Source organism: Sarcophilus harrisii, chromosome 2 (genome assembly GCF_902635505.1).
Source record: "Sarcophilus harrisii chromosome 2, mSarHar1.11, whole genome shotgun sequence".
In the NCBI taxonomy this organism is placed as follows: Eukaryota; Metazoa; Chordata; class Mammalia; order Dasyuromorphia; family Dasyuridae; genus Sarcophilus; species Sarcophilus harrisii.
Window position 1 is genome coordinate 97397025 of NC_045427.1, and position 25808 is coordinate 97422832.

At 32.1% G+C, this 25808-nt stretch overlaps 1 protein-coding gene across 1 annotated transcript in view; it reads left to right on the forward strand.

Annotated features, from left to right (window-relative positions):
- EML6 (EMAP like 6) overlaps positions 1 to 25808 on the forward strand; it is a 286173-nt gene that overhangs the window by 196320 nt on the left and 64045 nt on the right. Inside the window, exons 12-19 of the mRNA XM_031950479.1 lie at positions 1877 to 2044; positions 3018 to 3124; positions 5367 to 5485; positions 6479 to 6665; positions 9089 to 9194; positions 15099 to 15192; positions 22038 to 22138; positions 25094 to 25296. Coding sequence (XP_031806339.1) covers positions 1877 to 2044; positions 3018 to 3124; positions 5367 to 5485; positions 6479 to 6665; positions 9089 to 9194; positions 15099 to 15192; positions 22038 to 22138; positions 25094 to 25296 — 1085 coding nt within the window. The remainder of the gene's footprint in view (positions 1 to 1876; positions 2045 to 3017; positions 3125 to 5366; positions 5486 to 6478; positions 6666 to 9088; positions 9195 to 15098; positions 15193 to 22037; positions 22139 to 25093; positions 25297 to 25808) is intronic.

Below are 25808 nucleotides of genomic sequence, written 5' to 3' on the forward strand. Positions count from 1 at the left end.
AATTAATTGATACTTAATTGTTAATATTATCACATTATTAATTTTAATTAATATGGTTAATAAATACAATATACTATATTGTACTATATATTGTACAATTATAGTATATTATATTTATTAATTATATGACCCTAGTAACTCTAAACCTATTATACTATGTAATACAAATATGTATATTATATCAAAATATTATATTAAATGATCCTTGTAATTCTAAATCTATTATACTATATGACATAAATATGCATATTATATTGTATGATAATTCTAAGTCTGTGATATTATATAATATAAATACATATTATATTGTATTAGATATCATATCACCTTAGTAGCTCCAATGATCTATGATACTATTTTCTGTGCTCTGCAGTTCAGAGAGACAAGCTCTGAGAGCATTTGGGGATAATAGCTATCTTGAGCCAGAAGATAAACTTGATTCACACCCAAAAAGGGGGGTTTACACAAGTCCACAAGAGGGCAGACTGAGAGAAAGAAAGAGAGTCTAAGAGCTGATAAGCAAAATAGCCTCAAGAAAATACTGAATTAGAATCCTTAGATGCCAGTCAGTTTTCAAACCCTATTATGAGAAAAACAAAACTATCTTATTAAAAGCTAAAAATTTTTCGGTGGTTCTACTACTATTTGATACATTTGATTGAATCCATGCTAGAACCAAGGCTATATAAATCATGAATCCATGGCCAGTAAGAGTTCAGATTCAGTGTTTTGTTCTCCAGCAAGAGATTGACCCTAAATCCTCCAAAATATTATTGGATTAATTACTTTGCTTTAGACAGATGTGGATTTTACCTTGATCTGACAAAATATTTCTTTAATTCTCTATTTTGCATGAGTGGGCAATCTTCATGATCATTAGTATTCCTCAAATAAGACTTTTCTGAGAATTTTCAACTAAATGTCCTAAAATCTTACCTTAGGAGAATTAATCACCACTGGCTGAGTGATATTTCACATGATTTTAAAAAGTAGACTAAGTAGACTTTTCCAACCATAGTTACCTCTTCATCGTGTACTTGTAAAATTGATTTTTAACCCAAGTATAAGAGTCTACATTTATCCCTATTGAATTTCTTATTATTATAATCAGCCCAGTGTTAAGATCTTATTAGATCATAATTATCCTCCAATGTGTCAGCTATCACTTCTAATTTGGTATCATCTGCAAACCTGAAATTCTTGCCAGGATATACAAAGACAAAATATGAAACATTTATTTATTTTTAAGTGGCTTATATTCCACTACAGACCAAATAAGCAGCTCACATAAATGATTATAATCATCATTAATGTTATTATATAGATTTTCTATGTAAATTTTCTACTTATCTATAATCACTGTCATTATCAATAATTTCCTCCCACAATCAGTGCTATTTTGTGTCTTTGTTTAAGCCTTTGCTAAAAATGTTAAATAGCACAGAGACAAGTGTATATCCTTACATTATTTCATTAAAGATAAACATCTTTCCAAGGTAACATGGAGCCTTCATAGACTATCCTTTGGTTCTGGCCTCTTACCCCTATTCTGAAGTCACATAACTATCTAGTTCTCTGTCTCCATTTTTTCCATAAGAATGCCACAAAATATTGCCAAGTGTTTTGCAAAAATCCAGTTTCTTTCATAAATCCATATTTTTTGTTGAATAAAATATTATTATTTTACCTGCTAAATAGGAGCTATTAAACTATTCATTCTTTGTTATTAATTTGAGCATCAAATAATATAGTAGGCAATCTTACTTTCAAATATATGTAAAGATTTTGTTCATCAAAGTGAGGAATAGCTTTCATTTAATTTGATTAATGAACTTATAATATTACATAACTATGTTTTTCCATATGTATATTTCAGGAGCTAAATTTAGGAAGTATGTTGGCCATTCAGCTCATGTAACGAATGTCCGCTGGTCACATGATTTCCAGTGGGTGTTGAGTACAGGAGGTGCTGACCACTCGGTTTTTCAATGGAGATTTATTCCAGAAGGTGTAACCAATGGTATCCTTGATTCAGTATCCCAGGGTAAACGTCACTTTTTAAAAAAACATTAACTTTATCTCACTATTTTTAAAAGCTATAAGTTTTGTACAATAGAATAACCAATAAACATTTATTATTCCTTATATTTATTTACTAATTTCTATACTTGTTTATTAATAAATATTATACTTATTAACTTCTACAGTATTTATGATCAACCTAGAGAACAGAAAACAAGAAGAGACAAAAAAAACAAATATTTAACTTTGTGGTTGATTATTATAAATCAATGGGCTATTTCCATTATTTTAAAAATCTTTTTTTAATGCCATGTCTAGACTACAAGTATGAAGGCGCCATGAAGAACATCATTTCTGAAGGAAATGTCAGTGCCAAGAACAACCACCAAATATTATATGTCCAATTAGCCTTAGAAATAGTGTAACTTATGCGAATATGAATATGAATGTTTGGTGAATTTGATGATTGGCAAAGCACTGTTTGCAATCTGATTTATACATCTTTATTTATATTTGTTGTGATATCACCAAGACAGATGGCTATAAAACTGAAAAAAGTGACAAAATGTTCTTTTGGAAGTTGTTCTGTGGTAGTTTAGGCCACAAGCCATTTCTGGCACTAGATTGGATATTTAAACAGAAGAATAAAGAGTGTTACTTCATGAACTATAAAGTTGGATTATTCCCATCGTGCTTGTTGCCATCAAGTTTAACTTGAAATTCTAATGTTTTTTCAAAGCCAGGTCATTTTCCAGCCATCAGGTGGAGCCTGGGGTCCTTAAAGACTCTTGCTTATAATCAAATGTGAATTTGCCCAGTCTGCTTTTGGGGAATATTCAAAGTTGCTGATATAAAATTGGTACCACAGAACAGTACAATTAAAACTTAACAATATCTTAAAGAAAACAATGTTTATAAAGATTTTACTTTGGTTGAGTCTCTTTTTTTAAGCTTGGAGATGCAATTGGAAAATTAGCATTTTTATGTTTTTGCAGAGGGTGGCAATGATTCATATAGTGAAGAATCTGATTCTGATTTATCAGATGTGCCAGAGTTGGACTCAGATATCGAGCAAGAAGCTCAAATCAACTATGAGCGCCAGGTCAGTCACAATAGTCATAGGTGATTTGTGCTGGTTTTGATTCAGGTGCAAAAATGTATCTGGCCCAAATGCTTAGGGAAAAAAATTAGGAAATGTCTGAAATTTTCACTTAATAAAATAAAATTAAAGTCTTGTCATATCATGTAATTCACTAAAGTAAAAGTGGAAGTGGGAACAGAAATTTCAAGGATTAGTCTGTCACTCTTGAGGTTTCCTGTATCTACTCTATAATTTACTTTGTAATCTAATCTGTATTTACTTGGGAAAAAACAACAATCAAAAAAAAATGTCATACTTTTCTATTTTCATAACAGGTTTAAAAGAATAACAACAATAATAAAGCATCATCTTTGTATAATTTTCTTTTGAAGCATGTTCATTTATATTTTGTACTATAACCCATTATCCTGTCCTGTCTTAACTGATTCCTGTCATCTTTTTGTTAGAGTAAAATCCTAGATGTAGTATACATAATTTCTGAGGTCAGAATTTCTTTCTAATAGGCATATTAGAAAATTATATCCAAATTAAATTTTATTTTCTTGAAAATAAATATTTTTTCTTTAACAAAAAATGTCTAATATGAAAAAGAAGAAAGAGAAAGCATAGATTCCAGAGAAATGTTTAACATTATTTAAATGACAAATACTTTGATAACAGTAGATCACAGAAAATTTTTATTTTCTTTTTCTTTGAGGAATCTGGATACCACAGTAGATATAGTGCTGTACCTAGATCTGAATTCAAATGCTGCCTCAGACACTTAGTAGTTTTAGTAACCCTGGGCAAGACATTTAACTTCTCTCTCAGTTTCCTAAATTATAAAAGGACTTGACTAAAAGATTAAAAAATTTGGTGCAGAAAAAAATTCATTGTGTTTGTATATTTCTATATCCATATCCAGGCTTTTATTTCTAAAATATATGACACATATTATTTCACATATGTATTCAAAATTCCTGACTGTGCAGAGATTATCATCCCTATTTTGTTATTCAGTCATTTTTCGATCATCTCCAATTCTTCATAACCCCATTTGGGATTTTCTTGGTAAGGATACTATTCCTTCTCCAGGTCATTTTACATAGGAGGAAACTGAGGCAGAGTTATATGACATGCTGAGGGTCACAAAGCAGGCCAGCTTTTAACTCATGAGTCTTCCTGACTCCAGAATGAGCACTGTATCACCTAGATGCCCTATTTTACAAGTGAGAATTTAAATCCAGAAAGGTTAAATGAATCCATCAAATAATGTTTTAGAGAGCCAGAAGGAGCATCCAAATTCTTGATTCTAGTCCAGCATTTTGAGCTAGATTCAGAAGTTCAGAAGAATCAAGTACACAATGTATATAAACACATCTCTTATAGAGTTTGATTATGATGAGTTGATAAAAACAAAAGAAATTCAAATATGTGATTTGCTCCAAACTTTCCTAACTCAGCTTACTAACTTTGGGTTTGGCAAAAGAGTGATTATTCTGATGATTTTTTTAAAGATTAAGATCAAATCCTGAGTGATATCAGCAATCTGTTTCTTATTTCTTTTAATGACAAAATATAATTAAATTGGAACATCCTATCATATAGTTTAGAAACAAATTTTATTTTATGAAACTTTGTCATCAATTTATATAAAATGTTTCCTTACTTTGACTTCAGAGTACACACACAGTAAGCAATAAATAAATGGTATGAAATTGACCCTTAGGCAATATACAGAATCTAGGCAAAGGCTAAACTAAATAGAACTAATCCTATTCCTCAAATATTTTCCTATTAGAATATATTATAATAAAAAATGAAGGTGATTACAATATGAAATTCTGAGAACTCCATGCCTTAAATTCATGTATTTCAAATCTCAAGCATTTTAATTAAAGTCATTGAGAGTTTCCTTAAAAGACTTTCACAGCAAAAACAATTATCTTTGCATTCCTGTGTCTGTTCATTTTCATGAGTATTTAGAATTTGCTAGTAATGAAATTCAGTGTTTTTCAGGGTAAGTTGTCTTTAGCAAAGCACATAATAAAATGTATCTGATATAAAAGAATAAAACTTCAAATCTGATAGTTTGAGAGCCATTCAGTGCTAAGAATTATATCTTGGCAGGTACCTATTCCATATGTCATTTTAGTAAATATGGTTTTGAAGAAATTAAAGATTTACTGATAATGATAAAGAGAAACCATTCTTTACAAACCCAGACAAAGGATTTTTAATTAAGTTTCCATCCTTCCTTAAGGTTTACAAAGAAGATCTACCTCAGCTGAAACAACAAAGTAAAGAGAAAAACCATTCTGTGCCCTTCCTTAAAAGAGAAAAAGCTCCAGAGGACAGTTTGAAGCTACAGTTCATACATGGGTATGGTGCCTCCACTGTGGTTTCCCTCATTACTTTTCTGTTGTATTTCCCCCCCCCCTTTTTTTTTTATTTCTTTATTCAAGACATCACTGTGTGTACTTCCAGTCTCACATAATTAAGGATCTTAATCTATGGTAGCTTAATGTACAGCCATCTTTCTGCCTATTAAAAATGGGAATTTTCGGGGCAGCTAGGTAGTGCAGTAGATAGAGCACCAGCCCTGAAGTCAGGAGGTCCTGAATTCAAATCTGACCTCAGACACTTAACATTTCCTGTGTGATCCTGAGCAAGTCACTTAACCCCACTTAACCTCAGAAGAAAGAAAGAAAGAAAGAAAGAAAGAAAGAAAGAAACAAAGAAACAAAGAAACAAAGAAAGAAAGAAAGAGAAAGAAAGAAAGAAAGAAAGAAAGAAAGAAAGAAAGAAAGAAAGAAAGAAAGAAAGAAAGAAAGAAAGAAAAAGAAAAGAAAGGTAGTTTTGCCCAATATGTGCCTAAGTGTTTCTGGGAATCCTGCTCCGTCAGATTATGAAGATGTGTCCAGTTGTTTCATTCTAAATTTAGGTCGCCTACCCAAGACATAATAAAATAATTTCTCAAATTCAGAAATCACTTTTTCCTGCAAAAATGTGATAATTATTTATTTCTCACATTGCACTTATACTTTTTTTTGCAGCTAGGAGAAAAGAATATACATATGCAGTTACCTCCACTTAACCTCCACTACTTTCAATTATTGTTCTTTACCTCTATTATATCTGTAACCTTCATGGCAGTGGTTAATATGAGGATAACTCTTTTTTTCCTGTAGTGCTAAATAATACCTTATTTCCTTTTTGTACCTTCTTGGCAGATGGTTGAAACATTTGCTGCTCCACTAGTGTCAATAATAATTCAGTATGCTACCTATGCTTTTTGAGAATTCCTTCTTAATTCATTTGCTTCTTGTTCAATTAATTTTGTGTTTTCTGGACTTTTTAAAATATCTGTTTCAGTTATAGAGGCTATGACTGTAGAAATAATCTGTTCTATACCCAAACTGGAGAGGTGGTCTACCATATTGCAGCAGTTGCAGTTGTGTACAATAGGCAGCAACACTCCCAAAGATTGTATCTGGGACATGATGATGACATCCTCAGCCTGGCTATTCATCCAGTGAAAGACTATGTAGCCACTGGACAGGTATGTATCTTTTTTTACATAGTCCCAAAGTCACCTTTACCCTTTTTTTTCACCTTTCTTTCATTCTTCACCTTTACCCTCAAGAAAAAAAAAATGTATTTAATTTTGAATTTAGTTTATATATTACATTTTATGAAATTTAGTATCAACAGATATGAGCCTGAAAGTCAAATGAATATTTGTTTAATCAACTCATTGTTATAAATATGTAAAAAGCACTGTTTATTTGGTGAGAACCTTAAAGGATATTCTAATCCAAAAGATATATACCAGCAGATATAGACAGAAACAGAGACATAAAAATAGGCATAGATATAGACGTAGAGACATAGAATTCATTAGATTGTGAGCTCCTTGTTACAGGGACTGTCTTTTTGAGGGTTTTTTTTTTTTTTTTTTTGTATCTCCAGTGCTAGCACCATGTCTGAAGCATAGAAGAAATTTAACAAATGCTTTTTGATTGATGTCTATTGACATAAACATGGACAAAGATGTAGCTACAGATAATACAATTCCTGTGGAAGATAGGGGAAAATTATTTGCGAATTAAAATAATTTATAACAACCATTTGTAAGACTTCTGGCAAAGCAATGTGAAGTTCCACTAATTTGTCATTTGAATCTTAAGGTGAAATCAAATTTTATCAGAATCTTTTCTGGACTGCCATAATGGAAGCAAATCATCCCTCAAAAATGGGTATTTCTGTACTTTGCTAAAACAATTAATCATTTTAGTCAATTTAATTCAGAGGTGTCAGAAAATCACTCAAACATTGTTTGCATTCATTTTGGCAAAATAGTCATGTGATTGACAGTATTTTTTCCATCTGTAATAGGTTATTATTACATGAGTTTCATGCCTTTTTAAACTTAAAAAATGAGACTTCAGGACTCATATCTGTTGTTCAATATCTGAGTAGCCAACTCAAAAGAACTGGCCCATTTCTTGTCTGAGTTTCAGAAACCAAAAAGGGATAACAGAACACTAAAGATTTTAAAGACTATGAGAAGCAGTTGTTGGAAGTTTGGGGAATTGATAAGCCTGTTCATTGCAATAACAATGAAAAAATACGTATTTTATTCACTAGTTGCTATGATTAATTTTATGAAATATTGATTTGCATTCATACTCCTCATTTTTTCATCTTTCTTATGAGTAACATTATACTCAGTTTATAAATACTTAACAACTCATCTTCTTAAAAATTGAAAATAAACCAAAGGCTGATTCTTGATATTCCTTGAAATAAATTCATAAAGCCCCTATGAGCTATATGTTGAAATAGATTTAGTCAGCATACCAGCACCTTCTCAAGTATAGTAGCTATGTAATGATTACTCTTGTCTTTTTTAATGCACTTTAATGTGTGGGTAATTTCTTATCTACTATGGCTTATTCATTTCCCTTTTATCAGGAACCAGAACAAAGTTAGTTCACATTCTTAAGAAGCAACTGAATGACAGGGGTTGCGTTTCCAGAAAGAAAAAAAATTCCCATTAGAAGATAAATGATGTTTTCTCTTGGGTCCACCACTCAATTGTGCTATCAATTTGGAGAAAAATGCAATATTGGCTTTTTTTCCCCAATCCCATATGTAGTCTGTCCTCACTGAGAGAGTATGCACAAATTAAATATTGGGTTTACCAATCTTGAAGGAGAAGGTAAGTCAGGTTATTTACACTTTACATTTAAGAGAAACATAATATAGCCGAAAGAATCCCATCTAAAAATCAGAAGACTTGACATTATTTAGCACAGTAACCAAGATCACAGCTCTGCTATTCACTACCTATGTGAACTTGGACAAACTATTTTATTTCTGGACTTTCATTTTCTTATTTACAAAAAGGACTCAGACTAGGTGATTCTACATTCTGTTATTCTGCTTGTGTTCCCAAGTCACATAGCTTAACTAAATTTTGCTTTTTTTGTTGTTTATAAAAAGAAGAGATTGGACTAAATGATTTCCAATGTCTCTCCCGTTCTATGAGTCTTTTTCAAAAATAAGATTCTTGATTTCTGACCTCATTTTAAGTCTGAATGAGTAAAGTCCTCCAAATTACACTTCCACTCTTCATTTTGTCAATATGGAAGCTCTCTTTGCTCATGCAGGTGGAAGCCCCATTCCATCTTAGTAGACTTTCTTCATAATTTTCTGTGGTCAAAACATTAATATTCCAATGGCCAGCCTTCTTGAAATGGACCTTTCTGAACATGTCTAGCCTGATCCAGAGATGGCAAATATGCAGTTCATCTTTATGCCTATATTCAAAGCTGTTCTAGTTTAGTGGGATCTGATTTGTTTTGTTGGTGTGACTTGGTAAGATCATCTTCATACCAGAAGAAATTAGAGTTGAATGATTTTAATGAATGATTAAGATTACTTGTGAAGTAGATAATAATATTCATCTTGTAATTTAAGGTTGGAAGAGATGCTGCTATCCATGTATGGGACACACAGACTCTAAAATGTTTGTCACTATTAAAGGGACAGCATCAGAGGGGTGTATGTGCTCTAGATTTCTCAGGTAAGCACCAGCTATGCATAATGTGAATTTAAAAATAATATTATGTCTAGCCAGATTTTTTAAAATCCTCATATCTTAGCTAGATTCTGTCTCCAAATAAAGATGAATTCCCTGCGTATATCAGTTACAGGAAACTAGAAAATAGGTTAATCTTATGACTTCTGTGGGAGCTGTATATATTAATTTCTCTGATCTTGTGAGTATTATCAGAAAAAAATGTAAATGGTAATTTGGAGCCTAGAGCACACATTGTGCTATGTATTCACCTGTGCCTTGTGAAATCTAAGAAGCTGTTACTGTTGAGATGATTCATTGTAAATGTTTGGCACTGGCTCAGGACATACATTCCAGCTTTCTAAATCAGTGAGGAGCCTACCACCTCCATTTGGCAATATATACAACTGGTGGTAAAAGTGCCCATTGAGTCTGAATGTTCTATGGCACTGATGCTTTAGAGAGAAATCTGATGGGGATAAGGGAGAAAGAAGGAAGAATGGCAAGGAATGGAACCGAAATTTCACCTCCAGGATATAATATCCCAAAAGTTTTAGTGCAATTTTAAGTTTAAAACTATAACATTTGGGATACCTTGTATACATACGTACGGGGGTGTGTGTGTGTGTGTGTGTGTGTATATATATATATATATATATATATATATATATAGACCCTACAATATATTTCTTGTATTACATACACATACAAAATAGTAGCAATACAGAATATTGAAAATACAAAATGAATTTTTTTCTTTCAAAATTAAAAAACAATACATCAATAAAGTTAATTTCTAATATACCTTGAAAAATTACTACTATGAAGATTACTTCAAACCCAAATGGAGAGAGCCTGCATTTTTATTTATTTCTTTTGCTATAGAGGAAAGAAATACTGGACTTATTAAAGCCAGAAATTAAAACAAAAGGGAATTATTTATTAAGCAACTTTTATGTAGTAAGGCCTGTGGTAAGTGCTTTACATATATTATTGATCCTCACAACACAGTCAGGTAGATTCCATTCTTATTCCTATTTTATAATTGAGGAAAATGAGACAAATGGAAGTTAAGTGCATTGCCTGGGTTTTCGCAGTTAATAAGTATCTGAGGCTGGATTTGAATTCAAGTCTTCTTAGACTTGATTTGATGTCACCTGACATTATGAGATCTTGCTGTCTAAGAAAGTTATGTAATTTTGAAAAAGTCAGCTTGATGGTAAATGCCAAAAGTGTCTTGCTAAACATTTTAGAAATCAAAATTATATTTTTTGGAAATACTCTCAGTGTGATCTATGGATTATCTTCCCAGTTGAATTCTAATGAATTGAATTTAGCTCATTTACTCTATTTCAATTACCTTTTTAAAAAAATGCATTTTCATCCCCATTGAAAGTGATCATAGATTCTAGGGCTGCTTTGAATACCATTCTTAATGAAAGTAGAATCAAAAGCAAAGAAATAGTCTCTCACAAACATGAACATGATTAAATCACAATCCAGAGTGGTGGGATCATGCTATGAATTTCCTGGATTAAGCATGTGAACAGGGCCTAATCATTTGTTTCAATCTGTCTAAGAATTAACTGCATGTAAATCAGAAACCTAAAGATACTTGTGGCTAAAACTCATGTTTGAATTCAATTCAGGTGTTAGGTTGTTATGTGCATGTTTCATGACTAGGCATACATAACCACAATATATAAAATATATAATGTATAAAAATCATCTGAGAATTTTAAGGCAGATAGATTATATATTTTTAAACTGTAGTATATTAAAAGACATTCTAATTTCAGAAATTTATTCTCAGGTACAAGAAATTATCAATTAATTTTAGCACTTTTCTAAAGTAAATAAAACATTTCTTATCAAAATAATTTATACATCTGAACAGATTGCTTGCCATCTTGGGGAGGGAGTACAGAAAGGAGGAAAGAAGAAAAAAAAAGAAAATCAAAATCTTATAAAACTAAATGTTGAAAACAGATTTTGCATGCAATTGGAAAAAAATAAAATATTATTCGATGAGGAAAAAACAATTTATACATTTTGAAATATTTCACCTAGGTAGGTGGGAGTGCTAGAATTGGATTTAAGATGATCTGAGTTCCAATCCTGCTATAGACATGTACTAGTTCTGTATTCCTGGGCAAGGTACTAAATCTCTCAGCCTCAGATTCTGGATTTTTAAAATGGAGTAATAATAGCATCCATCCCATTGTAAAGAGAAAATGAGATGATATTTGTATTATTTGTAAAGTGCTCTATAAACCATAAAAGGCTATGTAAATACTAGCTATCATCATGATCATCATCGTGCTCATCATCATTATATAAAACAGTCTGCAGAATGGTATGACGTATAGAAGGATGAATCACAAGCAATACAAAATTTCAAGTTCAACTTCTCACAAGATATTAGCTGTGTTATGAGAAAATCACTGAGCATCTCAGGGCCCCAGGCAACTTTCAAAAGTCTGTAAATTATCAAAAAGTTGCTGATATATGTTGCTGAGGGGAGTTTCCTTATCCATGAAATCCCTAAAGGATGAAATGTCCAGCCTAGGTCGTTTTTTTAAGTCCCTATTTCACAGAATTAGGAGTCTCAAATAAAGTGACATATACAGAGTCAGTAAGAAATTAACTTAGGGCATTTAATCCAACTAGAAAAAATAACATTTTTTGTGTTTTTGTTAGCAGTTAGTAAAGCAATTATTTCTACAAGAATAGAAACAAAAATTAGAAAAGTTTAGCTGTATAAAAATTTAGTATCTTGAATATCACTCCCATTTAAAGAAAACAGGGCCATAACATTTAATTAGACAATGACACTGTTAAACAGCTAAAAAATTAAATTTAAAACTACACAATAGAGAACAAAGGAAAACTTTCAAGAAAGCAAAGCTGGATACTTTTGAAAGCAATGTATAATATTTATTAAATAGATTTTCTTGAAATGGAAATGTATTTATTACTTTACAGTGAAGTGAATTCTCTGGTCTGTTCTGCTCTGTACATGGCAATTTTTTTTAATTGTTGCCTTTTATGTTGTACTTACATTTAAAATAAAATTTTAAATTTTTTAAAAATTAAAAAGTAGTGAAAGAAAAAATATTTGTATCTTGAATATTGCTCCCATTAAAAGAACACAATGGAATAACATTAAATTAGGCAAAGACATCATTAAATAGATAACTTGTTCTTTCAATATCTAATTCAGAAAGTCTATATATATTTCATGAACTCTGGGTAGGAGACCAACTTACTTGTCTGTTGAGTAAAAGGATTTTTTTAAATTGTCCTTTACAGTTGACATTATAAGTGCTAAATTTATTTTATGAACAATGTAAAAGACATACATAATTAATATGCACCTGCTTAGAAAGTATGGGAAAGAACATTACCTATGCCTCCAAAATATAATTGTTGATGAAAAATGCCTATTAGCCTCATGGAAAATGTTATGCATGCAAGTGAAAAAAATCAGAGTCTATCCATTCTCTGGTTGTTTCCAGGTAACTGAATGTTTATTGTTTATCATGTCAACACAGTCTAAGTCTGCATGATGCAGGAAGAAAAAATGCCACAGAACAAGAGATATAGTAATTAAAGCTATACATCTGTACTGTTTCCTGTCACACTCATAGAGGACAGAAAGGGGCCATCACAATGAGGCTAGCTTTGAAGTCTTGTACTATTGTGTCAATGGATGGGACTTCAACCTTCAGAAATTCTCCTTGAAGAAAAAAGAACGAAGCAGTAAATGTCATTTATTACAAGTCATCTTGAGAAAATGTGAAATTTTTTTTCTACAAATCAACATCAAAATGTGTTGAGCTTTTACTGTGCATGGTATTGCACCAGATGACCCAGTTGCTATGGGTGCAGATGCCGTTACTAGGGAAAGAGCTACATTTTTCATCTTTATAAGTTTGTATCCTAAGGACATATTAATCAAAAAAATAATGTACATAAACACTTTATATTTAAAAGTATACATAAAATTTGTTATTATATTGCTATTACAATAATCATTACCAAACCTTAAATGAGCAAAATTTCCATACAATCTTAGGTTTGATATTTATTTTCATGTATATTTATATTTAAAAATAGATGATAAAAAAGACCAACTCTTAGACTAAATCCTTCCAAAAGTATTCCACAAGCATCTTATAAGTGTCTTATAAATTAAAATAGAATTATGTAATAGACTTTTAACAATTAAAATAGATACAGTTTCTGTGGAAGTATATAAAGTGTTTATGTCTTGTCTAGATGAACTACATCTAATAATTTACCCAAGATCACTAATCCAGATATTTCCTATAGCTGTTGAAGCATCTGTTGTATTCATTATGAAGCTGATAAGGTCATGGTTTTAGTTACTTGCCTAAAAGAGGACACAAATAGTAAGGTATCACAAATTTCTTTTTTTCTTTTTAGTTAAAAATGAAAAACGGATCAGTCATTATTATTAATTGCCCATGTTCAGAAAGATGTGTGATAAAAACCTTAGAAAGGAGACATCTTTAAAAGCCATGGCCACAGATGTTTAATAAAGCATGGAGAGCAAGTAAGATGAACTAGGTATCCTAATAGAGAGGCAAATTTGACCTCATAGGTATCACAAAAGACTTGGTTGATAAAATTATTAAAGGCCTAGATTATGACAATGGAAAGTATGTCTTATTTATTTATAGGATAGGTAGGGAGTTAGGCTGAATAGCATCCTACAAGATATACTCATGAGAGAAAATATAGGAACCTGGGAACAAAAGGATGTATAATACAGAGTGTTTGGGAGATCAATGGAAGCAGAATCAGGAGTAGCATTGTCATTAGAATATATTACAGGCTACTTGGACAGAGTGAGAAATTAGATGAGTTCAAGAAAATGATAACAAGTCTGGCACAGAAGTATGATAATTCAATTAAATTAAATATTCAGGGACTAATACATTCCAAGAATCCCAATTCAGTCTTTGGCACCACTGAGAAGCACTGCATTCTGCAGTAGGAAGGTGACAATCCTATTGTACTCTACTCTGATTAGACAACATTTGGGGATAATATCACATTATAGGAAGATCATCAGTAAGCTGGAGAAAATTCAAAGGAGGGCAACCAGGATCATGCAGGATTTCAAGTTCATATTATATAAGGATCAGTTAAAGGCAATTTTAAGATGTTTAGGTTAGAGAGAAAAGACTAAGGGGAGACATGGTGGATGTCTTCAAGTATTGAAGGGCTGTCCCAGGGATTATTAGACTTGTTCTGTTTGGCCTAATAAGGGAGAATGAGGAACAATGGGTGAACATTGAAAAGAGACTACCCTTAAGCTTGGAAACACATCTTAGTTTAAGCTTGATAAAACAATTAGAGCTGCCATGCCTTTATTGCGAATGAAGTAAAGCTATGAAGAGAACGCTGGGCTGGGAAACAAGAAGATCTGAGTTCAAACCCAGAGTCAGATATTTACTAGCTGTGTGACCCTAGTCAAGTCAATTAACCACTGTCTGCCTCAGTTTCCTCAATTGTAAAATGAGAGTTATAATACTAGCATCTATACCCTAGGGTTGTTCTAAGGATCAAATGAGACATTTCAAAGCACTCCTCTCTATCTATCTTATTTGAATTCATCAGGCAAAAGTTGGTTTGTGATCAGGTCTGGGCAGGAATCAATTGCTTCTGAGATTCCATAAGACTAAGATTCTGTGACATGCTGAGGAGTTCAGCTAATACTGGTCAATTATTTCATTCAATGAAAAATAGTAAATAGATTTATCACCTTTTAACTTAAAAACTATCCTTAGGTTCATTTCAGATTCCATTCTCCTGTTATTGAAAACTACTGTTTTTTATTAAAGAAACCCATCCACTGACTTTTCCATTGTTTTCTTATAGCTGATGGGAAATGTCTGGTATCTGTTGGTTTAGATGATTTTCACAGTATTGTATATTGGGATTGGAAAAAAGGAGAAAAGATAGCAACAACAAGGTAAGAAATTGCTCAAGCATGATAATAGCATTCTACTAAAGTCACCTTCCATAAAGGTCAATACTGATTTTTATCTGCAAGATTTCATTTTCTGTCTCTAAGAAGTTATTTATGGGCTTAGCAACACACACATTAAATTAAAGCAGGTTACAGTACTATATGGATGTCTAATCTAGCTTAGAAAAGTCTCTGTAACTGAGAATTAGAAAATTCTGATTTTTTTCTAGATAAGAGTTATTTTTGTAGCATTCCACTTTTTCTGCATTTTCTGTTATTTTTATTTAAAAGTTTCCAGGTGAGCAACATCCTTATTTTTCTTAAGTTTGTACTTTGCACCTTGATTTTTCCTCTTGCTTTTTTACTTTAAGCAAGTAGCTTCAAAGTCATTGAAGTCAGAAGTACCATTTGTCATTAGACTAGTGCTTGCTATATAAGAGGCCCCCATCAGCATACATCTGCTACTGAGTTTCAAAGGAGGCAAATTGCTTTCCTAATCTACCCATCTTATAAATAGACTTTTCAAGAATGACTGCTGTTTACATGCCACCTGTCCTCCCTTATCTCATGCTCTTTCCCTGCTGAATCAGCTATCTTACAAACATTGCTTCCCACCCCTTTACTTACAGTTAGCTTAGCTGTTCACACAGCATTGGTTACAGGCCAGAATAATTGGAAAGAGAGGTCTAATAAGACAATTTGTTGCTTGAGGCAGTATTGCCTTGCTTTCCCATTGGTTCCCCCAACCCACTCTTTAATTAGCTTTCTGTCATGAATTGATAATAATTTTTAAATAAGGGATTTAAATTCTGACACTCATTAATCATAAAATTTTCCCCATTTTTTTCCTTTTGGCAGACACATGGTATTGTATTTAGAAAACCTTAGAGAGTTAACAAAGAATCTAATTGAGACTGGTTGTTAGGGTCTCCATTGCTCTCCTTCTCCAAAGTCCCCATAAAATTAAACAATTGGTTTTAAGGTGCTAGAGAAGTTGAATATGGATTGGCTATACCTGAGGTAACAGTTTTAAATATTTGGTCATTAAGCTCCAGACTATAAAAGTTTTTTTAATGAGTTATACCTCACTTGCTTCTAAAAAAAGATTTGAGGCAGCTCTCAAAGCTAAAACATAGAAGATGGAACAATTAAAAATAAAAACAGACCAAAATCTAGTTAAGAGACAAAGTATATGTGCTAGGAAACTAGAACAAGTTAGTTACTCTAGAAAATGGCCTCTCCCCCTAACACTTTTGCCCTACCCCAAATCCTAATGAGGACCTTTACTTTCTATCTAAATGTGTATTATTTTAAGATACTGAATTTTAATTGGTCCTCTTTATGAAAATATGCCAACTGCATTTGTAGATAATTTCAGGGAAACCATATGTTTTAATTTCAAAAGAAACAATTGTGCCATTTTCCATTTGGAAAGCCTTCCACAGCTGTGGATAGCTAACCAGCTGTTCTCTACAAATCATAAATAGAAATGGAAGAAAGAAGTAGCTTTCAGGGAGACCATAGTAGCAATAATGGAAACTACATTCTTGAAGTTAATAAATAGACTTGAGCTCAAGTTTTGACTTGAGCTCTTATAACCTCTGTAACCCCAAACTAATCTCTTAAATTCTCCGAGCCTCTATCTTCTCAACTGGCAATAGCAACCTCATAAATTTATTAGGACAAAAATGATTTGAAAACTAATGTTAAAATATTATTTCAAGTTAATTTATTATCCTGTTTGGTAACATCAGTTTTTGAAGACTATCTACTTAAGTATAAAAATTCATGATCTGTTTAACAACATGTAGTTTATCATATACCTTATAAATATTATTATTATGAGATTAGAGGATATCATCTTTATTTCTTAGACCTTATCTTAGTGCTCTAAGAGAAGAGAATACCTAATATAACATAATTACCTTTGGTAAATCAATCTGAACCTCAGTTATCTTAGTTGTATAAATGAGATATTACTTTGTGTACTCCTTGCTTTACTGTTTTTTTATGAGAAAAGTACTTTGAAAACGTCAAATTATAAAAAATGTCAGCTATTATTATAACCTTATACACTACAGCTCACTCCTTTATGACACATTGGGTGTTAAAAATCAGAAAATGATTACAGACTTTCAGACAGTAAAAAAAAAAAAATCTTTAGCCCAATTGAATTTCTTACCAGGACAGCTTACACTTATCCATGAATGAGCAATGACCAAAATAGTTAAAGAAGTTCACAGGATTGGGAATTTATTTATATTCTTGCCACAAGAGTTCTGTGACCCAATCCAATTTTTTAAGGTTAAATCTGTGACTCCATGTTATTTTTGTGAGTAATTTAAATTATTTTAATGCAAAATTTCCTTTCTTGAATTTTTATGTCAAAGTTGGCCAATATTGGACTTTGTCCATGACACAGCCACCATCTAGTACTTTTGGATCTTTAGATTATGTGGAGGGAGTAAAATATAAGAATGGAAACTTGCAAATAGCCTAGATTTTAAAGAATTTTAAATACCAAACAATATTTTATATTTGATTCTGGAATAATTATAATTTATTGAGTAGAAGAGTCAGACTTACTTTAAGGTCACTTTGGTAACTGAAGCTCCAAGGTGGTAGCTATATAAATGGAGATAAGGGAATATATACAAGAGATGTTGTGAAGGGAGAAATGATAAGACTTAGCAACAGATTAAATATGTGGGATGATTACAAATGAGGAATTTAAAAGGCACCGAGTTTGCAAGCTCATAAAATGGTATTAATTGAAAATTAATTGGAAATTTTGGAAGGGGGAATTTGGAAGGTAAAATAATATGTTCTGTTTCCAAGGTATTGAATTTGAGGTGATAGACTATAGATTCTAGACTAGGGATCAGAAAAGGTGTTAAGAGGGGGTAAATAGACTTGAGAATATTGTCTATGATAATTGAACCCATGGGACTGACAAAACAATCAATCGAACTAGCACAGATAGAGAAGAGATGAGGGACTAAGACCTAATTTATAGTGTGACCTGAAGAAAAATCCCACAAAAGAGACTGAAAATAGTTAAGTAGAAGGAGAACAGGGAAAGAGCAACGCTATGAGAATCTAAAAAAGGAGAGTATATAGGATGACAGTATCAAAGGCTGTAGAGATATCAAGAAGGCAAATAATTGAGAAAAGGAAATTAAGAAATCACTGGTAACTTTGTTTAGAGACATTCAGTTGAATGATGAAGTTGGAGGCTAGATTGCAAAGAATTATAAAAGAAATGAAGGGCAAGTGTATATACTAATTGTAGAGGCTTCTCTACAATTTTTCCATGAAAAGAAGAAGAGACAACCATGAAAGGAACCATAAGTAGTACAGATAGATGAAGTGAGGTGAGGGATTTGTTTGTTTGGGTTTTTATGAGTATGTTTGAAGGCAACACAGAAACAATCAGTAAACAGGAAAAATTTGAAAGACAGTAAAATCTGAAGATAGAGAAAGAATGGGGATGTTAAAGGGAGCAATCTGCTAGAGAAGATAGAATAGAACAGGTTCAAAGGTTTGTATAGAGGTCTTTGTCTTGACAAGAAGGGCCACTTTTCATGTGAAACAGATAAAGGGAGATATGGAAGAAGAGAAGAGGAAGTTAGGTTTTTGTTTGTAGTTTTTTTTTTTTCTCAGTGATGTAGGAATTCAAGTCTTCAGTTGAGAGAATGTGGGAGACTTGGGGAGGAATGAAAAAGATTCAAATAGCCACAGTGGTGAGTTGGATAGTGAATCAATTCAGGAGAAGGGTATAAAAGTATTGTATTGTTGAAGTGAAGACAGTTGAGATTATGTAACATAAATCTGTAGTAGATCAAATAAAGGACAGTTTTGTGATTTTCTTGAGTTTCATTTAGCAACATATCAATAGAAGTAAAGAGAGTTGATGGTAGGAATAATATTCCAAGGTTGGGTATTAACAAGGTCTGATGGGCAATAATATAAGAGCATAAAGGATTTGAGTGTAGAAGATCGTTTTTAGTTGAACTAGTTCATCAAAGGGTCAAGAAGAAGGAAAATATAGCCAATACATGAGTGATGCCCTGGAAAAGAACTTGGGGATGGAGAATTTGGAGGTTATAGTGAGAATAAAGAACAGTTTTAGAAATCTTAAGACAAAGAAAAGATGAACTGATAAAAGATTGTAGTCAGATAAAGGAATTTCAGAGTTCTTGAATACAGAATAGTTATGAATGATGGCAACATTAAAGGAATCATCATCTTTGTGTATAGCTGTGGAGCAGGTTATAAGAAATGGGTAAATTAAGGAATTAGAAAGTTAGGATGTTTGAGAGTATTGATATGTATGTTGTACTATGCTGGTATGAGGACAAGCGCTGGAGAGGAGAGAAAGACTATTAAGTCAAGTGCTGAAGAAGGAAGAATAATATCCCAGGTTTTATATATTACAGCTACTAGAATCTTCAAAGAGTGATAAATTTGGGTTGAATTAGCCTCAAAAGAAGAGAGGTTATTTGGTAATGGTGGTAGAGGAGAGTCTAGAAGTGATCCTGGAGATCAAGGAATATTCTGACTACCCTACTATAGGCAATATGGTGCATCCAGTATAAGAAAAGAAAGACAGAGAGGGACGGAAATAAGCATTTATGCTTCCTGGCACCATGCTAAGCATTTACAAATATCTTATTTAATTTCACTATTCTGTTAGCTGGGTGCTCTTATTATTCTCATATCACAATTTGGGGAACTGAGGCAAACAGAAATTAAGTCACTTGCTGAGGATCACACAGTAAGTGCCTGAGGTCAGATCTGAATTCAGGTTTTCTGTAAGCCAGGCTCAGGATTCTATCCACTATGCCTCCTAGCTATCTCACTAAGAGAGAGAAAAATCTCAGTGAGTACAGAAAATAGAAGGAGTGAGAAAGGAAAATTTTATGGTGGAAGAACTGTTCTAGAGAGCACAATGGAAGGGAAATGGTAATTCTGGAGTGGAACATTTGTAGGACAGAGTTGAGGGGAATAGGAATAAAGGAACAAATAGTAGGTTCTTTGAGATGTAAAGTTTGCAAGGGGGTCTCCTTTTCCTTTTTTAATGGTATATCTATGTTAACTGAGTGAGAGCAGAAAATTATAGAGAATACTACTGCTTCTAAAATTCCTCTCTGATCTATAAATCTTCCTATCTCCACATCAACAATTAACTCTCACCTCTGGAGGCAATAGTGAATCTGCAGGCATAGTCAGTCTTCAGTATAATTTGAAGCTGGGTTATTTCTACATATATCAAGGGAAGCTTTACTTCTGATGTTTTTCATTAAATCTTACTTCTGATTTGACACTTTGATTTTACTAATCCTAACCCTAACCTTGAAAAGTTTTAGGGATATTAATTGGCAAGAGTACAGATGGTTAAATTCACAGGGAGTCTTTATGAACTAATGTCTTTTGGACAGTTAAGCTTTGACACAAAATAATTAATGCCCTTAGTAGTCTCAGACACAGGTAGCTGTTATCTGTCTAAGATGTCTTTACTATGCAATTTCTCATAATTAGCCTTGGGGTCACATTGAAAAGCTAGTCTTACCTTAAAATGGAGGTGATGGTTAAGAATTCTCTACAGTAAGTTAAAAAGCAAGGGGTTTTTTACAAGTTAAAAATGGGAACAAATTTGCTAAACTTTTAATAGGCAAGCTATGAGATTATAATCTCTTTTACATATAAGTATGTGGGGGGTGTAATTATAGATAGATATATTTTATATATTTTAAAATATTAACTCAACATGCAAGCAGAAAAGAAATAATATGCTACCCTTAATATGCTTTTCTTTTAGCTAGGAAGTTTCCAAAAATGGGGGTTAAATTGGTATTTTTAATGTACAATAATTAATAAATAATTAATAATTAATTACATTAAATTAAATAATAATTAATAAATAAAATAATTAATAAATTAATCCAATATTGCATTATTTAGTTATATCTATCATCAGGAATTCATACATTAGGGGCACCTCATATTAGAAACACACTACAGAAGTCAAATAAGACATTAATTAGCAAAAAGGTACCTATAATAGATCCATAATCTAATTGACTTGGGTATTTCTTCTAAATGCACAGATTACAACCCATCCACACTTTTTTTTATCTAGTTCAATTTCTTATTATGTCTTTCTATAAAGCTTCCCTAAATGATCTATCAATTATACTGGTGGCCTTCCATGAGTCCCAGTGAGTCACTCAAGCTATCTACCTATAATAAATAACTCTTACTATCTACTTTCTCATTATGATTCTACATTCCTAAATGATATCTCTGGTCTCATTTTTTTTTGTACACAGCATATTAGCAATAATAAGACTATTTGTTCCCACCATGTGTCCCTCCCTTGCCACACATATCACCTTCTGTTCTAGAACAGATGGTGCATCTGTTGTCCAAGAACCATTCTAGCAATGTGGAGGATAGGTTGACCATTAGGTGACATGTTCTTTGGACACAGTAAAAATGAAAGAAAAACAAAAAATGATGATTGATATATATTATTTACTCCTTGTTTAGACAATAATTAAAAGAATGTTAAGATCAACTTTGAGGTAAAGTATAAGAACTCAAATATACAACAAAATAAAAGTATTGGCTGATCCATTTAAGACTTTTTATGGACATATATGTGAATTCTTGTTTTCCTCCTAAAGCCCCTTATGTGCATCTCAAATGTTCATAATAAAAATTAGGTCACAAATGACCAACAATGAAAAATATTAAACATTTTCCATTTATTATTGAATTTAAATATTTTACCTCTCCCCCAGCCTCTGTTTAACCTAGCATTTTTTCCTGGTTCTCTTTTACAGAGGACATAAAGAGAAGATATTTGTGGTGAAATGCAACCCACATCATGTGGACAAATTGGTTACTGTTGGGATTAAGCACATCAAATTCTGGCAACAAGCAGGTACTTCTAATGGTTTTGTCATTTTCTGGATTTATTATTATAATGATGATAGTAATTAGGGGGAAGAAAGTTAATCTTTTTTTCATTCCAGTTGAAGTTGTATTGAAAATGTTTTTCTTCCTAACATCACTTTGAAACTTAATGCTTCACAGTGAAAGAACTCTGAGAAATGAGTGTGAACCACTACATAGAATTCCCAATCCCTCTATTTTTGTCTGCCTGCATTTTTGATCTCCTTCACAGGTTAATTGTACATTATTTCAAAGTCTGATTCTTCTTGTGCAGCAAAATAACTGTATGGACATGTATACATATATTGTATTTAACATAAACTTTAACATATTTGACTTCTATTGATCTACCTGCCATCTGATGGAGGGGGTGGGGGAAAGGAGGGGAAAAACTGGAACAAAAGGTTTTGCAGTTGTCAATGCTGAAAAATCACCCATGCATATATCTTGTAAATAAAAAGCTATAATAAAAAAAAACCCCAATGCTTGAGATGTCAAATCATGAGATGACATGACTGATTTTCAATATCTAGAATGCCATGTGGATGTCTGTAGACATTTTCCACAAATCATAATAATAGCTGACTTTTAAAAATTAACACTTTAAATTGTAAAAGTCCTTGACATCCATAACCTCATTTGATCCTCTCTAGATAAACTACTATTATTAGTTTCAGAAAAAGAAACTGAGGGCTAGGATAGTTAATAGATTTACCCAGAATTACTTTGTGATGCAAAACTGGAAATCTTTTAAAAATATGATTTATTTATTTAGTTTTATCATAGCCTTTTATTTTTCCAAATATATGCAAAAATAGTTTTCAACATTCCCACCTTTGCAAAATCATGTGTTCCAAATTTTTATGTCTCTCCTCCACCTTTCTCTCTCCCTCCTCCCCTAGACATCAAACAATCTAACATAAGTTAAACATATGCAGTTCTTCTAAACATATTACTATATTTGTCATGCTGAACAAGAAAAATCAAATCAAAACAAACAAACAAAAGTTGAAAATACTATGCTTTGATTCATATTCAGTCCCCATAGCTCTCTCTCTGGATGTGGAGGGCTTTTTTCCATCATATCTATTGGAATTGCCTTGAATAATCTCATTGTTGAAAAGAGCCAAGTCCATCACAGTTGATCATCATATAAGCTTGTTGTTGTTGTATAAAATTTTCTTTTGACTCTGCTCACTTTACTCAGCATCAGTTCATTTAAGTCTTTCTAGGCTTTTCTGAAATTAGTCTGCTCAGCATTTCTTATAGAATAACATTCCATTATTTTCATATACTATAACTTATTCTGTGGTGCCCCAACTGATGGGTATCCACTCAATTTAGAAATTTTACACAGATCATGTATCTGAGATGGGATTTAAACTTCCTGATTTCTTATACTAGATTACTTGTTCTTATTCATGGTTCATACTGACAATTAAATTTGTAACACCTTTTTTTGTCTTGGATCTCATTTCTTTAGCTTGCTGCCCTACTGTGAGTTGCTCCCCAAAAAAATATTCATGTAAAAATCACTCCAAACTGTCTTCCTTTATGTCTGAGATCCATGTTTTAATCACAACAATTTATGTTTGGGCTCCATGCGTCTCATTCTTGGAAAATTCCTATCCCCATATCCATCTCTTGGAATTCTTCACTCCTTTCACAGATCCTTGATTTCCCCATTTATAGGGTTCTTCTCTTCTCCCATAAGTATTTATTTTGTACATATTTTGTATTTAATTATCTGTGTACATATGGTTTCTCCCCAGCAGAATGCTAGCTTCATGAGAGCAAAGACAATTTTATTTTTCCCTTTGTATTTCCACAGATATTTAATAACTTTATTAAAATGAATTGAATGATGAAATAATTGACAGTCTATAACAATAAGAACAGTTTGCCTTTTTACTCATTAATGGGATCAATTTAATAAGTATACATACATATAATACCTGCATAGAAACATATACATACATATATGTGTGTGTGTGTATATATATATACATATACACACACATATATATGTAATATATATGTAATATATAATATATATATATACATATGCTTTGTGTGGGTATATGTGTATGTGTCTGTTTCTTACTGTGGACTGTTACTATGATAAACTCTGGCAACACTACCATAAATTGAAGTAGTCTCTGCCCTCAAGAATCTTACATTCCAGAAATGAATAAAACTGTACACAAATTGAAAATAAATTCAAGATAATTTAAGAAGAGAGAGAATACTAACTACCAGGATAATCAAGAAAGGCTTCATGCTATCATCATAACTTTAAAAACAATGACACACTGTGACAAATTTGATAGGCTCATTTTAGTAATTTTCCCATAAAAAGGTTCACATTCTCACAATAACACTGTGGGAAATGTATTTATGTAAGTACAGAATGCTGTTTTCATTGCCTGTTCAGTTTGTTAGGATTTTTTTAAAAGATTATGTGCAGAATTTTATTCTGATTTTTCTTTTACAACATGACTAATATGGAAATATGTTTAGCATGTTATACATGTGCAACCTTGCTTTCTGAAAAAAAAATTGGAACTCAAATTCTTACAAAAATGAATATTGAAAACTATCTTTATCTGTAATTGGAAAAAAATAAAATATTGTTAAGTGCGGGGGGGGGGAGAATATATGGAAAAACTTACATAAAGTATATTTACTTACATTGATTTGTTTTTTTTAATACACTTACTTTGTCTGAAACCTGGCTTCACATACATATTTAGAATATTTCCTCCAGTGACATTTCTTTCTGCTTACTGAATTATCATTTTCAAGGTTCTTTCAAAAGAAATTGATTCACCCCACATTTATTTCATTTATTTTCTAATTAATATTTGTACTCCATGCTCTTCAAAGATAACATCAAGGATATTCATCAGAAATATAATAAAACCTTTCCCCCTTCCAACTCCAGGTGGGGGCTTTACATCTAAACGAGGGATCTTTGGCAGTATTGGAAAACTGGAAACAATGATGTCTGTTTCTTATGGACGAATGGAAGACCTAGTTTTCTCTGGAGCTGCAACTGGAGATATTTTTATTTGGAAAGATATTCTTTTACTTAAAACTGTGAAAGCTCATGATGGGCCTGTTTTTGCTATGCATGCATTGGATAAGGTATAGTATATTATTTAAAAGTCTGCTGCCAACTCACATTTTTTTTTTACCATTATGTAATAAAAGAAATACTAAAACAAACAAACAAAAAAGCCAAGCATCTGGAAAAAGCACAAGGTTGATCATTCAGTTGGGAAGTAGTAGCTAAGAGGAAGTGGGGGAGAAGTAGTTTGATATTTAAAAAAAAAAAATTTCTCTTTGTTTCTTCTTGGCTCTCATTTTTTTTTGGGGGGGGGGTCTTTCTCCATCTGTATAATACCTGTTTTGTTTTTCTAAAAAAAATGGCCAAAAAATTCTGTGAGACCTTTTGTCTAAGAATTAATGGGAAAATCTTTATATACCATGTAGTTCAGTTCAGAGAACTGTTTTAACAGAATAAAGATTCAAGAGTATTTGTTGTTTTATTCATTTTTTCTCACGATCCTATGAAAATGAACCCCACAGATCAACCCACTTTCCTTGGGTGGCTGTAAACCTTTGATAAAAGTGCTAGATTGAAGTCTTCCTGCCTT